This window comes from Colias croceus, chromosome 18 (genome assembly GCF_905220415.1).
Source record: "Colias croceus chromosome 18, ilColCroc2.1".
NCBI lineage: Eukaryota > Metazoa > Arthropoda > Insecta > Lepidoptera > Pieridae > Colias > Colias croceus.
Genome location: NC_059554.1, coordinates 6,868,000 through 6,881,033, shown reverse-complemented (window position 1 = coordinate 6,881,033; position 13,034 = coordinate 6,868,000). Strand labels below are relative to the sequence as shown.

Genomic DNA, 13,034 nt, shown 5'->3' with positions numbered 1-13,034 from the left:
AAAACTCGCGTCAGGACTAGGGTTGCCAGGCCATAAAATGCAAAGGCCGGACTGCGCACTATATAAGGCCGGACATTTTAGCCTAAAAGCCGGACATGTTTTTTTTATTGCCAAACATAATGTTTTTACAGCTGGGCTGTTGAAAAAAGTATTTATACGTGGTGAAAAGTGAGGATATTCGATATTTATTAAAAGATGGACATAATATTTATAATAAAAAAACTCGTTTACGAATTTGAAATGTTTATTAAGTTACACTATTACAGTTTTACTTACAAATGGATCATCAGTCTTTTGTAGATAATTAAATATTATTAAAACTAAAAAACAAATGAATATAGCTCTCTTTTGGCATTCTTAATACTATAAACTAAAAAATATAATAAAACAAATAAAAATAATCATTCTTCTGGAAAATAACAAAAAGATAATATAAATTTTACGGCTAGGTAAGAATTTACTTTATAGTAGGTATTTATAGAACAATTTAAAATCTTTAAAAAATAACAAAATCTAGTTATATTTGCCGGCCGGAAGATAGTTTGCTCTCCGCTCGCCCTTGTCCGTTCGGGTCGGGCGCTCGTCCGCCCATCGTCGTACGAATCGCCACTCTGACAAAAAGCCTGACAAAAGCCGGACAGGCCAAACACGTACATATTTGGCCGGACGCGACTGCAAAAAGCCTAACATGTCCGGCTAAAGCCGGACACCTGGCAAGCCTAGTCAGGACACGTGGCCTGATCGAAAAAGCGTACGACGGATTTTTTTTAGCCCTTATATTCCATGCGTAAGACGGATACCATTCCAAAATATCAAACATGCTGAACGTTAATAATCAAGTTTTCACTTCTGCCGGCACTCCCGGAGTGCAACCCGTCTTTTTTTTAAATTAAACAGAAAATATTTTTTTCCATTGTGCGTATTCAAGGACTATTTAAAAAAATATATTATTTTTATTTTTACTTACCTTTTAATTTAATCAATATAAAGGGGCTTAGAGTATATAATATTACAATAGTATAGAGCGAGTGTATTGCACAAATTGCTTAGTGCGCATCGTAGGCAGATGAGCTATAGATACTATATAGATGTGTGTGTGACAAATAGGGATGGGTAGGTATCAATTGCGTGTTGAACTATCGATAAGTTATGTAAATAAATATGTATCATAAGGAAATTTTATGTTAAATAAGTTATTAAAGGAAAAATATATGAATAAAGTATAAATATGTAATTTTAAATTTGTTTACCAACTGAATAAAGTTTGTTTATTCCATTTGAATATTAAATATTATATAAGAAATTTTCTTGTATTAATTATAAGTACTTTAAAAAAATATGTTTAATTGGAATATCAGAAAAACGTACTTAGAGTACCTACTTTTTAAATAATAAAGTTAATAAAATAAAAGATCGGGTTTAGTGCTATTTCTTTAATAAGAAATCAAACAATAATAATAATGTTTTAAAAATGGTAAAAAATATTAAGGAATAATTAATAATTTAAAATGATAACATAACAAATAATATTAATATATTTTTGCACGCCTCATAAGCGAAGCGTTGAGGTGGGTACTACTGTCACTTCGCGCAAAACATCTGATTTTTCAAACTTAAAATGTCTTTATGTATCATGCATTGCACTTGTAAGATAATACATACACACACATATTAAGAAAAAACACTATTTTTAACATTCATGATATTTTTGATGTCATTTTTGTTATTTAAACTAGTTAAAAAACAGTTTAAAAAAGTTCTGTCTTGGACGTCCGTGTGTCTGTATGTGCGGAGGATTTTCTTGTTAACACGATAGCGACCGAAATACTTTACTAATCGATTCTTTTTTTTTCTCTTACGCTTGAGTATGCTCAGGAATAGAACCCTTTCATTTTTCAGGGTCTGATTCGATGTGGTTTAATTGTTATTAAATAAACAAAAAAAATATCGACTTTTTTTATATTTATAGTGTACTCAAAATTCACCATTATAAACTCGATTCTTTATACTATAAGCCAAGGTTTAAAAAAATAAGTTGGTAGTCAGTCCCTTAAACCTGCGCAGTTTCACTTTCACATCTAGGTGGGGCCACAAGAAAAATAGCTCAATTATTACGGTACCGCTTTCTTTACTTTTCCAACTGTTTTGAGACAGTACAAGAGCATTGGCACATGAGAACAAGTGTATCTACATACTTATATTATATACACCTTTATAAATAATCAATTTTATTGTAAAGGATGAGATTATGAGGCGTGCACTTTTGGATTTTCCAAACTTTTTTTAATTTTATCCATTCTACTATCAAAATCTTCAAAATCAATTAAGCGGTTCAGAAAATATATCGTAACATTACATACTTTACATTTACACTATAATACATTCGCATTCATAATATTAGAAAGTGTATCATACAAAACACACCACAAATTTATTTGTAATACATTTTTAAAAGAGTTTTAATTTTAAAGCGTACAGCGTTGGTCAGGTCACATCACTACGATCACGTGGCGGCAGTGAGGCGCGCGAGCAACCCTGCGCGTGTCCGCCTCCCACCTCCCCTTCACCCCCGCGATGCTAGATTTATTTTCATAAAAATAAGTATAACAATCGACTTACTGATGAAATGTGATAGTGGATTAATTAAATTTTGTGTATTTTCTAATATCGTTTTTGCAAGATAGAACTGCACATTGCACCATGTTTATTCGTAAATATGAAAAAAATTCCAGAGCAACGCACTTCGTGAGCACTCACACCCGTATTCACAAACAGTACTTCCCTAAGTAAAGCATCAACACTGTGCCAAGGGTAACACTTCTCAGTGCGTTCCATTCATCGAGCCTTTCTATTCATAGACAAAACTTAAGTAATGCTTGCCAAAGCAAACGCACTGCGTAAAATGGCGACATGTGATTGGTCCATTTGTATTGCTAAGTTCATGGTAGAGTTTGACAGGAGTAAATGACAATGACAATCAATTCGAACCGTTTGTTTAGAAACATTGTTCATTTGCACGTGACTGGAAATAAAAAAAATACCGTTACGGACGCAATGTGGTCAGAGAAATTTTGTTTTACTATCTTCACAAATTACCTAAGTTTAAACATTGTAATGTTATTACTTTGCTATTATGTATGTAATTTTAACTTGGTTTGATATGGCATATTGACTGGCAAACTAAGGAAAACTTAAACGAAAATTTTGAGTGACGTATAAAACAATATGAGTACATAATAATTGTATTCCAGTTCTAAGAAAATACCATTCACCACGTCGGAAAGGGAACTAATCGTGGCTCTAGTACGAGACCGACCCATTATTGAAGACAAGCGAACTAATTCAAAAAATATTGAATTTAAAAAGCAAGCTTGGGAGGACTTGACTGTTGCCTTCAACTCACAGCCATATATATATATATAAACAACATCTTTCAAAAATCTATAACGTTTTCTAAACTCTTCCGAACTATAGTAATCAAATAAGGATCTTGAAAGTCCCGTACCACTTTTCTTGTTTTAATTGTCCTTTGTTCAAATATCCTATCTTTAATATAATTACGAATTCTTCTTCACTGCTATAATCCATTTTGACTTTTGAGGTCGAAACTCGAAAGTAACAACAAATTAAGACGACAAAAAAATATAACTTCACACGTTTTGTACACGTGGCCTGTTTTTGGTCTACTATGCGTTGTCTAAAGTAGCTAACGAAGTTGCTTAGCTGTGCGTTCAGTTTATCGAGCGCATAGTGCGCTTCACCACTTAAGTATTGTTTGTGAAATGATTTTGCTACCCCTATGCGTCCATGCCTACTATGAGACCTCACAGTAACGTTTGTGAATACGGGTGTCAACCACGACTGCGAGCGCTCGCGGCGGGAACGTCGTGTTGTTCCTACCTGTGCCTACTGTTCCCACTTGGTTGTTCGCACTCTATAGATAGTATATATACTCTAAATACTTATACACATGATAGATTTGTCTATGGCTACAGAAATTTCCGAATTTGTCATTGTGGATTTGTTGTTTGGTTTGACAGTTGACACTGGTTAATGGTTTGACAGAAAAAAACGAGCCAACCAAAGAGTAAAGTAATATAGGAGGAGCCAACTGACAACTGTGTGAATGTGAAATGTGAATTAATGTGAAGTGAAATCTACAAATTTATGTTTAAGTTATTTAAAAATAAAGTTATATGGGAAGGAATCAATAACCGTCTGTTTTTTTGTGTAATTTAAAGTATAAACAATTGCTGAAAGTGTCAGTGAATTCTCGTGGAAAGATCGTGTTGACTCCTTGTGGTGATGTATAAAAGATAGTTTGACATCATGCCGCCAAAAACTAGAGGAAGCAAAACAACAAAAGTTTTAAAAGAAAATGTTGGATTAACAAGCAAATCGAAAGTAAAAGTTAAAAATGACGTTAAAAAAGCTCCAAGAAAGGCACTAGCGGATAAAACAAATTCTGCATCCGATGATAATGCGACATTTTCAACCAAGAAATCGTCACCAAACACAAATAATGACGTCCACCCCCAGGCAAGTAAAGATGAGAATCCTAAGCAACGTCGTGTAAGACGAGTTCCCAATCGGTTTGTTGGAAATCCTATATTAACAAATTTAAGTAATAGTAGTAATGAATTATCAAGTACTCATATTACAACTCCAACTAAACCAGTTAAGTCAGCACCGACGAAAAAAGTTCCAATTGTAAAGCTGTCGCCCCTTAAAAACAAATCCCCTCTAAACAACAGTATAATAAAATCTCGCCCTAAGCGAATTTGTCGATTACCATCAAAATTAGAAGGTCATTCAATAAGTCCTAATAAATATATACCTCTGCAACCTGTACATGCTAGCACACCCATAGCAAATAAAGTTGTTAAGTCTGTTCCAAGTAAAGCATCACATAATGATACAAGTATCAAGATATCACCTGTTTCAACTGCTGCAAAAAAAGTGGCTCAGAAAAATAAGAGCAAAGCAAAACCTGGGGCAGATACAAATAATAATGGCAAGAAACAAATGCAGATTGATCAATGTTTTGAAAAGCAGCAGCAATCTGCCAAGAACAAGAATAAATCAAGAAAAATTGTGAATGCTAATTCATCATTTAGAGTATTTGATGATATAAAGAAATCTCTCAAAAGGGATTCAAGCAAACTTGATCCCTATGAGTTTACATTTGATCCAGATGAGGAACCTCCACCCCAGAAGAAAAAGAAAAAGAGGGTTGCTAAAAAGCCACAGACAAAGCCTAAGGCAGCAGTGAAGGGTGTTTATGAGAAAAATTTGGCAAAAGCATTGGCTTCTTTAAAGAACGCTGTTAAAGTAACTCAAGCTAACGTAGAAGGCCATGTTATTAAAGAGTTACCAAATATCAAAGAAAAAGAAACTCCAAAAGCTTTGGAAAATGTCAATGCTGCACTTGTTAACACCGAAACATTGCCACAGGGAAACCCGGAAATATCTAAAGTTAATATAAATAAAAGTGTTCCCTGTGAAAATAATTACAATTCAGTCAGAGTCGAAGATATTGCACAGGATCTGCAAGATCTTGATGAAGGTCATAATATTGACTACTCACCTGTAAATTCACCATGTCGAGACATCCCTCAAATAGTTGTAAATGATGCAAGTCATCATGACATACCAGCTAATACTAAAGACCCATTGAATTTACAAGAAGACCTAAGTTTCTTTGACGATCAGCCCGTAGCAAGCAGTAGTATGAATATGTCCACAAGGCATCCATTGGCTAGTCCATGGAGAGTTGAATTTGGTAGCTTACCTATAAAATGGCAAGCAAATACATATGTTAAGCCTAACATGACACCAGCTGTTGAAAGCTCATTCATAAATGCAAGTGACACAAAGAAAAAACATGTCTATACCAATCTCGTACCTGATTGTAATGAATCTTTGCCCCAAATCATTGAACAGCCAAGTATGAAACAGACAAGCATAATTTCCTTTATAAGAGAAGTAGCTGAAAGGAGTGCAAATAAAAAGAAGAAAAAATCTACACCAGTCAAGGCAAATTCATTGTTTGAAGATATAACTCATGCATCAGTGAATATAACTCCTACAAAGAGTTGTTCTTCGAAAGAGAATTCTAAAAGTGATCTAAGCGCTGCATCCCCTGGGTCAGAGAATCCAGTTGAAATGGATGTTGATCAAGAGAATAATGAAAATTCAATCTTGACAACTCCAAATGAAAAAGACAAAACACCCAAAAAACGTAACACATTCTTTGGTTTTGATGAAAGCGAGGAGCAGGAAAATATTTCTCCGCTTAAAAAAGATAAAAGGGTAAAAGCTTTACGACCAAGGGCTCGAGCAGTCCTGCAGGAGATTAATGATATGAAGGGACCATCTAGAGCTGCTATACCACATGCTGTAAGATCTGTGCTTAATTCTGATAATTTAAACAAGAACTATGAAGACCCTAAATCTGGGACAGAGCCACCAGTGTTCCCAGACAAAGATGCTGCACAAACTAATGTAGAAACAGTTATAAATCCTGTAAGCACTTTGGAAAATGAAGATTCTCAATCTGTGCATCTGTTTGAAGATATGGATCTGATACATCACTATCACAAGGTAATATTAGTTATTCTTGTTTGTTTTAGGGCTGATTTTTCAATCCTTGGTTAAACTTATTCATCGAGTAACATTTTAAACTACCATTTCAAAAATGTATTTTAATTGTCCGTATTTGACAGTTTACAGGTGACATTTTAATATGTTCGTGTAATACTTTATTGGACGGATAAATTTTAACCAAGGATTAAAAAATCGGCTCTTAGGAAAATAACTAATTGTGTATTATCCTGACCTTGCCCAGGATGATCTATAGTAAAAGAAATATTTACGAACCTTGGCAAAAATGTAGATATTAATGATAATGATAAAGTAATTTTTAAAATTACTTTTAAGTCATTTTGATTTAATTCATAAAAAACAACCAAATAAAAATTATCCATAATTGATTCATGTTATAGATGTAATAAGTTTCTATCCAACTGAGCTTTTTTTTAAATCTAAACTTAGAATTTAAAAAAAAATCAGAAATTGCCTGATACCTAGGTGCTAACCATTTTGTTAATATGCTGTGATGTTATGTGGTTAATTACATCATGTCACTATTGACTCAGTCCATCTAACTTCAATTTGCAACTTTTCATAAAATTAAAATTAGAGGTGATAATTACAAATTACACATCTAAATAAGATGCTGATGTAATGTGTATGAAGCCTATAATTTATTGCAGAAGGTATATTCAATTAAATTGGTAGTTGATATGATAATATTTACTACCATCTTGGTTTAAATAGTTTTGAGATAAAAATTATATTGTGAAAAAAAAAGATATAATATAAAATGCTTGAAGTTATTTTGAATGAAATTATTATATTGTCACCAATCCTTGTGTACAAAGTTTGATTAAAATCTGTGGGTCAAAATTGAATCAGAGTTGGTTCATTCAAACTTAAAAAAATGCAGGTGACTCTATCACTCTAAATATAATATGTTAAATGCATCAATATGGGTAATTTTATTAATTCTTTATTAACATTTTTTATCAATTCTTAGCCTCCACGCAAAAGTTACGGCAAAGCAAAGAAAGTTACGTTCCGACAGAATTCTGCCTCCGATAGTGACGCAGCTCCAAGTGAAATTGGTGATAGAGAGTCTTCCAGCGATGAAGACCATTTAGAAGACCTGTCGTTCAAATTACCAGCTGTGAAACGTAAGAGGACTGTTAAGAAAAAGTTGACGAAGAAACAACAGTTGACTAAAAAGGAGGTGAGTAAAAAGCAAATTAACAATTGAAAAAAAAATCTTAGAGTTAGTGGAATAGGCAACAGTGGGCGTTTTCAGCTGTGACGTCAGAGTGACGTCATGGAGGTGCATGACGGAAAAGGGATTGCAAGCGAGCTAGAAAAGGGATCTCAGGCCAGCTAGCGAGGATGGTGGCAGATGTCAGACGCCGCGCTCTCAAAATTGCTGTTTTCATATCTCGGATACTAAATTCATATTGTATATTTATTTTCAGGAGAAAGAAGCAGAGACCTGGGCAGCGGGTTTCAATTCAATGTGCGAAGACATCGAGGAGTTTGATCTGGTTGTGGAATAGTTTTCTATTGTAATGATGTAACATATTATCTTAGAGAAGTAAGAACAAATAGATATGTCAATTAAGCATGACACTAAATTATGATTAATATCTACTTACTCAATAGAAATATTTTAAGTTTTAGTTTTGGTTAGGTAAGGAAAATTATAAGATTTTTGAAGTTATACTAAATTATTACAATTTCAATAAATGTTCAATAATCACAATTGTAACTTATCATGATTAGATTTTTAGTGGGACCACTATTAATATTATTTTTTTATTCGAATTTCAGTAAGTAGGGCATAAAAATTATGTGAAATTGATGACATTATCAGGTTGACAATTTTATACTAATTATGTTTTAAAACATTGATAATAAAAATGATATAATAATTGCATGTTTGAAGTCAAAAAATATATTTTAAAATATTAAACTGCAATTTTTGCATTATACATACAACTGATAGCACTAATATAAATACAAATTATGGTTAATTTTAATTATTGTGACTTAATATTTATTTACTGTGACTTATTTTATTTCAAAATTGTGGATTTCAATCGCCATTTACAATTTGCCATTTAGCTGTAGAATTATTTATATTATGTAGGTTTAAAGTGATTAAGCATATTTTATTATATCAGGACTTTTTGACAAAGTCTTCTGATTTTATGATAAACACAAATAAATGACTGTATTCAACACATTCCTATCTAGCAACTTGTACGATTCCCAGTATCGATTTTAATAGCTTTTGTATCCATAAAAAAACGAAAGGAAAATAATTACATTATTTTATTTTATATAATAATTTCTAAACTATTCTATCTACAGCTCTATAGCTATATACTGTTCTAGTAACCTATAACACCTCAACGTGTTATAATTTTATGTAAATAATATATAGGTAATATTTTATTGATTCGAATGATTTAATTCTCATTAAAAAGGACATTATTTTGCTTTAAGTTATAATATCTTTTTGTGTAAACGGAATGCATATTTGTCTTATTTTAATAAATTTTATAGAAAATAATTATTTGTTTCAATTTTTGTTGCCGTAAAATATAAAAACTTAATAACTAAATTCTAAACCTAAATCACTGCTAATACAATAGGAACTATTAGTGCCTGAATCACAATTTTATAAGAATCCTGTGCCCTCTTTACAATAATAAAACGATAAAATTTCAGCGAAATCATTTCAACTGTTTTCGAAATCGGAATATTATGTAGAAACTAATATTATAAAAGCGAAATTTGTAATTGTGCCTGTACCATGTGTATGTGTGTGTCTACAAAGTTGAACTAATTTAATGAAATTTTGGTAAACACTACACGTAGAAAGAGTGGACCTTGAGAACGGATAAACTTTCTATGGCGATGGTACTTTTAGGGTTGAAAATTCGTATGAATTTTACGTGGACGGAAAGCTTTCGCATTTGTTCTGATAAATAATAGAATAAAAACTAATAAATATCATTTCCAAATTTTATATACCTACTAAATTCTAAAATCTAGAAAGAATAAAAATAATGTTTCTAAAAAGCGACATCTATTAGTGTAATGTGTCATGAACTAGATTTCCTGCCTAAAGGTTTTATTTAGATGCTTGGTTTGACAGTATAGATAGCGCTGCTACAAATCTACTATTTGTCACATTGTACAATAGATGGCGCAGCGTGTATCGTTTATTTGATTTTGAAAGCACTTCGCAGTGGAAATTTTTTGTAGGTACTTTTTAATGCATGGCCCCATTACTATTTTTTTTAATACAATTATTAAAAAAAAAAAAATTTGTATAAGAAATCAGAGAATTGACGGTATTAAATTTAAATAACATTGAACAAATACCGGCCGCGGCGGCAAAAATACCATAGGATATTTCGCCGCCTATTTTTCAAATATTTAGTATAATATTATAATGTAAAAGTTGATACTTAATATATTCCCGGCGATTCATATAATTAATTATGTCTACCATTTTGCCTGGTTTTGTACAAAATTCCTTTGTTCTAAATTAGTTAATAAACGTTTTTATTTACTTGTTTCTTTTTGTACAATGACGCGTTTTAAATAAATATATAGATATACAGCATACCATTCTTTTTTGTAGCTCATAATGCCATCCGCAGGATTTTATTGCCATTCTTCGAAATGAGGCTCAATTTCATCTCACACGAAAACTGCCTTCTCCTGAACCTTTTCGATGCAGCTGTTTTTCAGATTCAAGTATATAATCCATAAAAGTAAATACCTATTTGAAAGAGGTCTGCCATAGTAACTATGCATTTTAGACATTATATTTCACAAAAAAAAAAAAAAAATACAAGCTGAACCGACCAACACTCGGCCATATTTTTATGTAGGTACGTTGGCGACATTTCTTTATATTCGAAATAAAAAAAAAACGGCGTAAAAGACAAATAAATTGAATTAACTAGTTAGGTACTCTTGGACTACCTACTGCCAACTTTATAATTAAAATTTTTGCCGTATCACAGAGACAATAATTGTGTAGGTCCCTAAAGCTTAGAATAGATATAATATTCTGTGAAGAAGTAGAAATTCGTAAACGATTTTATTCGAAGTTAACTGGAGATTCAAAGTTACCTTAAATGACGGTAGATTATATTATACTCTCTATTTTACAGTAGATAAAATAGAGAGTACCTAGGTATAATAATTCACTTCTAAAAAAGTGTGTCTTTTATAGACGTTGAAGAAATATGAGTTATCAATAATATAGGACCCATTAATATACCTACCCACCTACCTGATACCTGATTGTTTACCGTGCATTCTGAGAACGTCGTTTTAAAATACAAATACGAAATAAATAATATAATCCTGTTTTCGTAACAACATTCTGAAATCAAATGTAAGAGCAATGAGTGCTTTAGAAACCTATATAAACATTTCACGGTCAAGTTGAAATAATTAGAGCCTAAAATAGATTTGTAAGTAGATAACTAAGTAGATAGTAATTCATTTTCTCATTTCATCAATTCCCTTTGGGAACTTAGCATTCATCTTAATAATTTATCTTATAAGAATGAGACAAAGAACACTCTCAGTAGACAAACGCAGACATTTCTATATTTTGATTATGCAAGCCTTAATAAAATTGCTTATAAATTTCGTTGAAATTAAAGCAAATAGGAGAACATTTCAAAAACCTAATATTCCTAATTAAAATTGAAAAATTAATCCATAAAACAAAGAGTATCCCACTCGGCCCTAATGTGATGCCTGACGATATTAAAATGATTGCTCTTTGGCAAATATGGCGGGCGGCTGAATTATACAGCGGAAGCAAATATTACCCTCGCAAACATACGTCCCGGGAGAGCTAGCTAGTTCGCGCACTCAAAATTAAAAGCACACAATGAAAATACTGAACTGGAGCCCCTCCTAGATACCTATGTCGCGAAAAGTAAGTGCCTACTCCAACCTCACTCTTAACACTACGTGCACTTAGCATTGTTGTCAATGAAAACAGTCGCCGAAGTGTTTTTTTGTTTATGGACTCTTCGATGTTGCCTCTCGAAAATAAATAGCGGCGCGGTAACGAGCAATATGCCCTAACAAGCTGTTACATTTTTAACAATACCGCTTGTTTGCTATTGTTTTAAAATTGCTGACTATTATCTTACCTTTGTAAACTGACCGGAATGCTAAATCTATTATAGTATTTATTGTTCTTGTCGATTGAAGTGCTCGCATTAAAACATACTATTGCCAACTCACGTAGTCGTCTGCGTTTAAATCTATTGTATAAAAATAATACCTAATAATAGAAAACAAATTGGTTCACTCAGCAGAATTAAAGATCACTCCATAATTATTGCTGGCGAAGTACCTAAACAATATGTATAATGTAGTGATCTACGTGAAATTAATATCTAGGTACCTCATGAACGTATCATTTCGTAAAATTAACAAAAGAGAGTCAACAGTTTGACTGTTCTAGTCATTTAATTAAAGAGCGACCGCGCACCAGGTTGTCCGAGTCGGGAATATTAACCGCAATTCTCGGTCAACATTCACAAAATTGACACGTCAAATATTTGTAACTTCGTCCAGAGACCACGTTAGACTGCAAACAGAATCGTGTCTGGTCCACCCTTAATTTCCAATGTTTCTACACGGTCGTTACAATGAACCAATTTAGCTTTTATGCGCTCGTGTTTGAGTTGAAATTAGTGTGTTATGTGCGCGGCGGGATAGCCGCTTGTCAAAACAAAATGGCGCTGACTGTGTTTGAATTGGACCGTATCAGTCGCGAGAGGAGATTCATTTTGTCGCCTTGCTTAAGATCGCGGTAGAGTCGCCTACATATTGTCTCAGTACACACGGTGAGTGTGTGCCGGCCGGGCTTGCATTTAAAGCTGGCTACAAATTTGTTGTTTCAGTACAAATACTATGATGATATTGTTTGCGGTTCGACTTTACGTTCGATCGAGGAGTTTACTCGACAATGTCTAACAATGCGAGTCAACACAAATAAGTTCATTAAGACAATCACTACTTTATTACTTGCTTATGCCAAACAAATCGGATGTTTAGATATGTTATCCACATATTTGTTGTGGGATTCTAATAGCAAAACAATTTTACTTTCGTAGCAAACGTGCACGTAAAGCGAATCGGTGACTAATCTCGAGTGTTTAATCTCCAAATTTGCCTTTGATTAAAAACTACGTACCTATGTGGTGTAAATATAAACTTTCGAAGAGCATACTTGACAAATATTATATTGTAAACTTTACATTACCATGGTAAATATTAAATAATATGTGTACAGGTAAATAATACTGTCGCTAGCCGGTGCGCAGTCTACCTGATGCTCAGTGTTGCTATTATCATAAACCAAACACGTCAATATTTGTCCACACAAACAAGGGCGT

The 13,034-nt window shown here is 32.8% G+C and overlaps 1 protein-coding gene across 1 annotated transcript; it reads left to right on the top strand.

The window, feature by feature from the left end:
* Positions 1-4,133: 4,133 nt before the first annotated feature.
* On the top strand, positions 4,134-9,160 carry LOC123699690. The gene is made up of 3 exons (XM_045646700.1): positions 4,134-6,603; positions 7,598-7,810; positions 8,061-9,160. Exons 1-3 carry the CDS (start codon positions 4,330-4,332, stop codon positions 8,139-8,141), a joined length of 2,568 nt encoding a protein of 855 aa, XP_045502656.1. The 5' UTR covers positions 4,134-4,329; the 3' UTR covers positions 8,142-9,160.
* The last annotated feature ends 3,874 nt before the right edge of the window (positions 9,161-13,034 follow it).

Bases quoted from the DNA above. Each gene is read 5' to 3' on its own strand.
- LOC123699690 (XM_045646700.1), top strand. From the start codon at position 4,330: ATGCCGCCAAAAACTAGAGGAAGCAAAACAACAAAAGTTTTAAAAGAA. The intron at 6,604-7,597 runs GTAATATTAGTT...ATCAATTCTTAG, and splicing joins TGATACATCACTATCACAAG to CCTCCACGCAAAAGTTACGG. The intron at 7,811-8,060 runs GTGAGTAAAAAG...ATTTATTTTCAG, and splicing joins AACAGTTGACTAAAAAGGAG to GAGAAAGAAGCAGAGACCTG.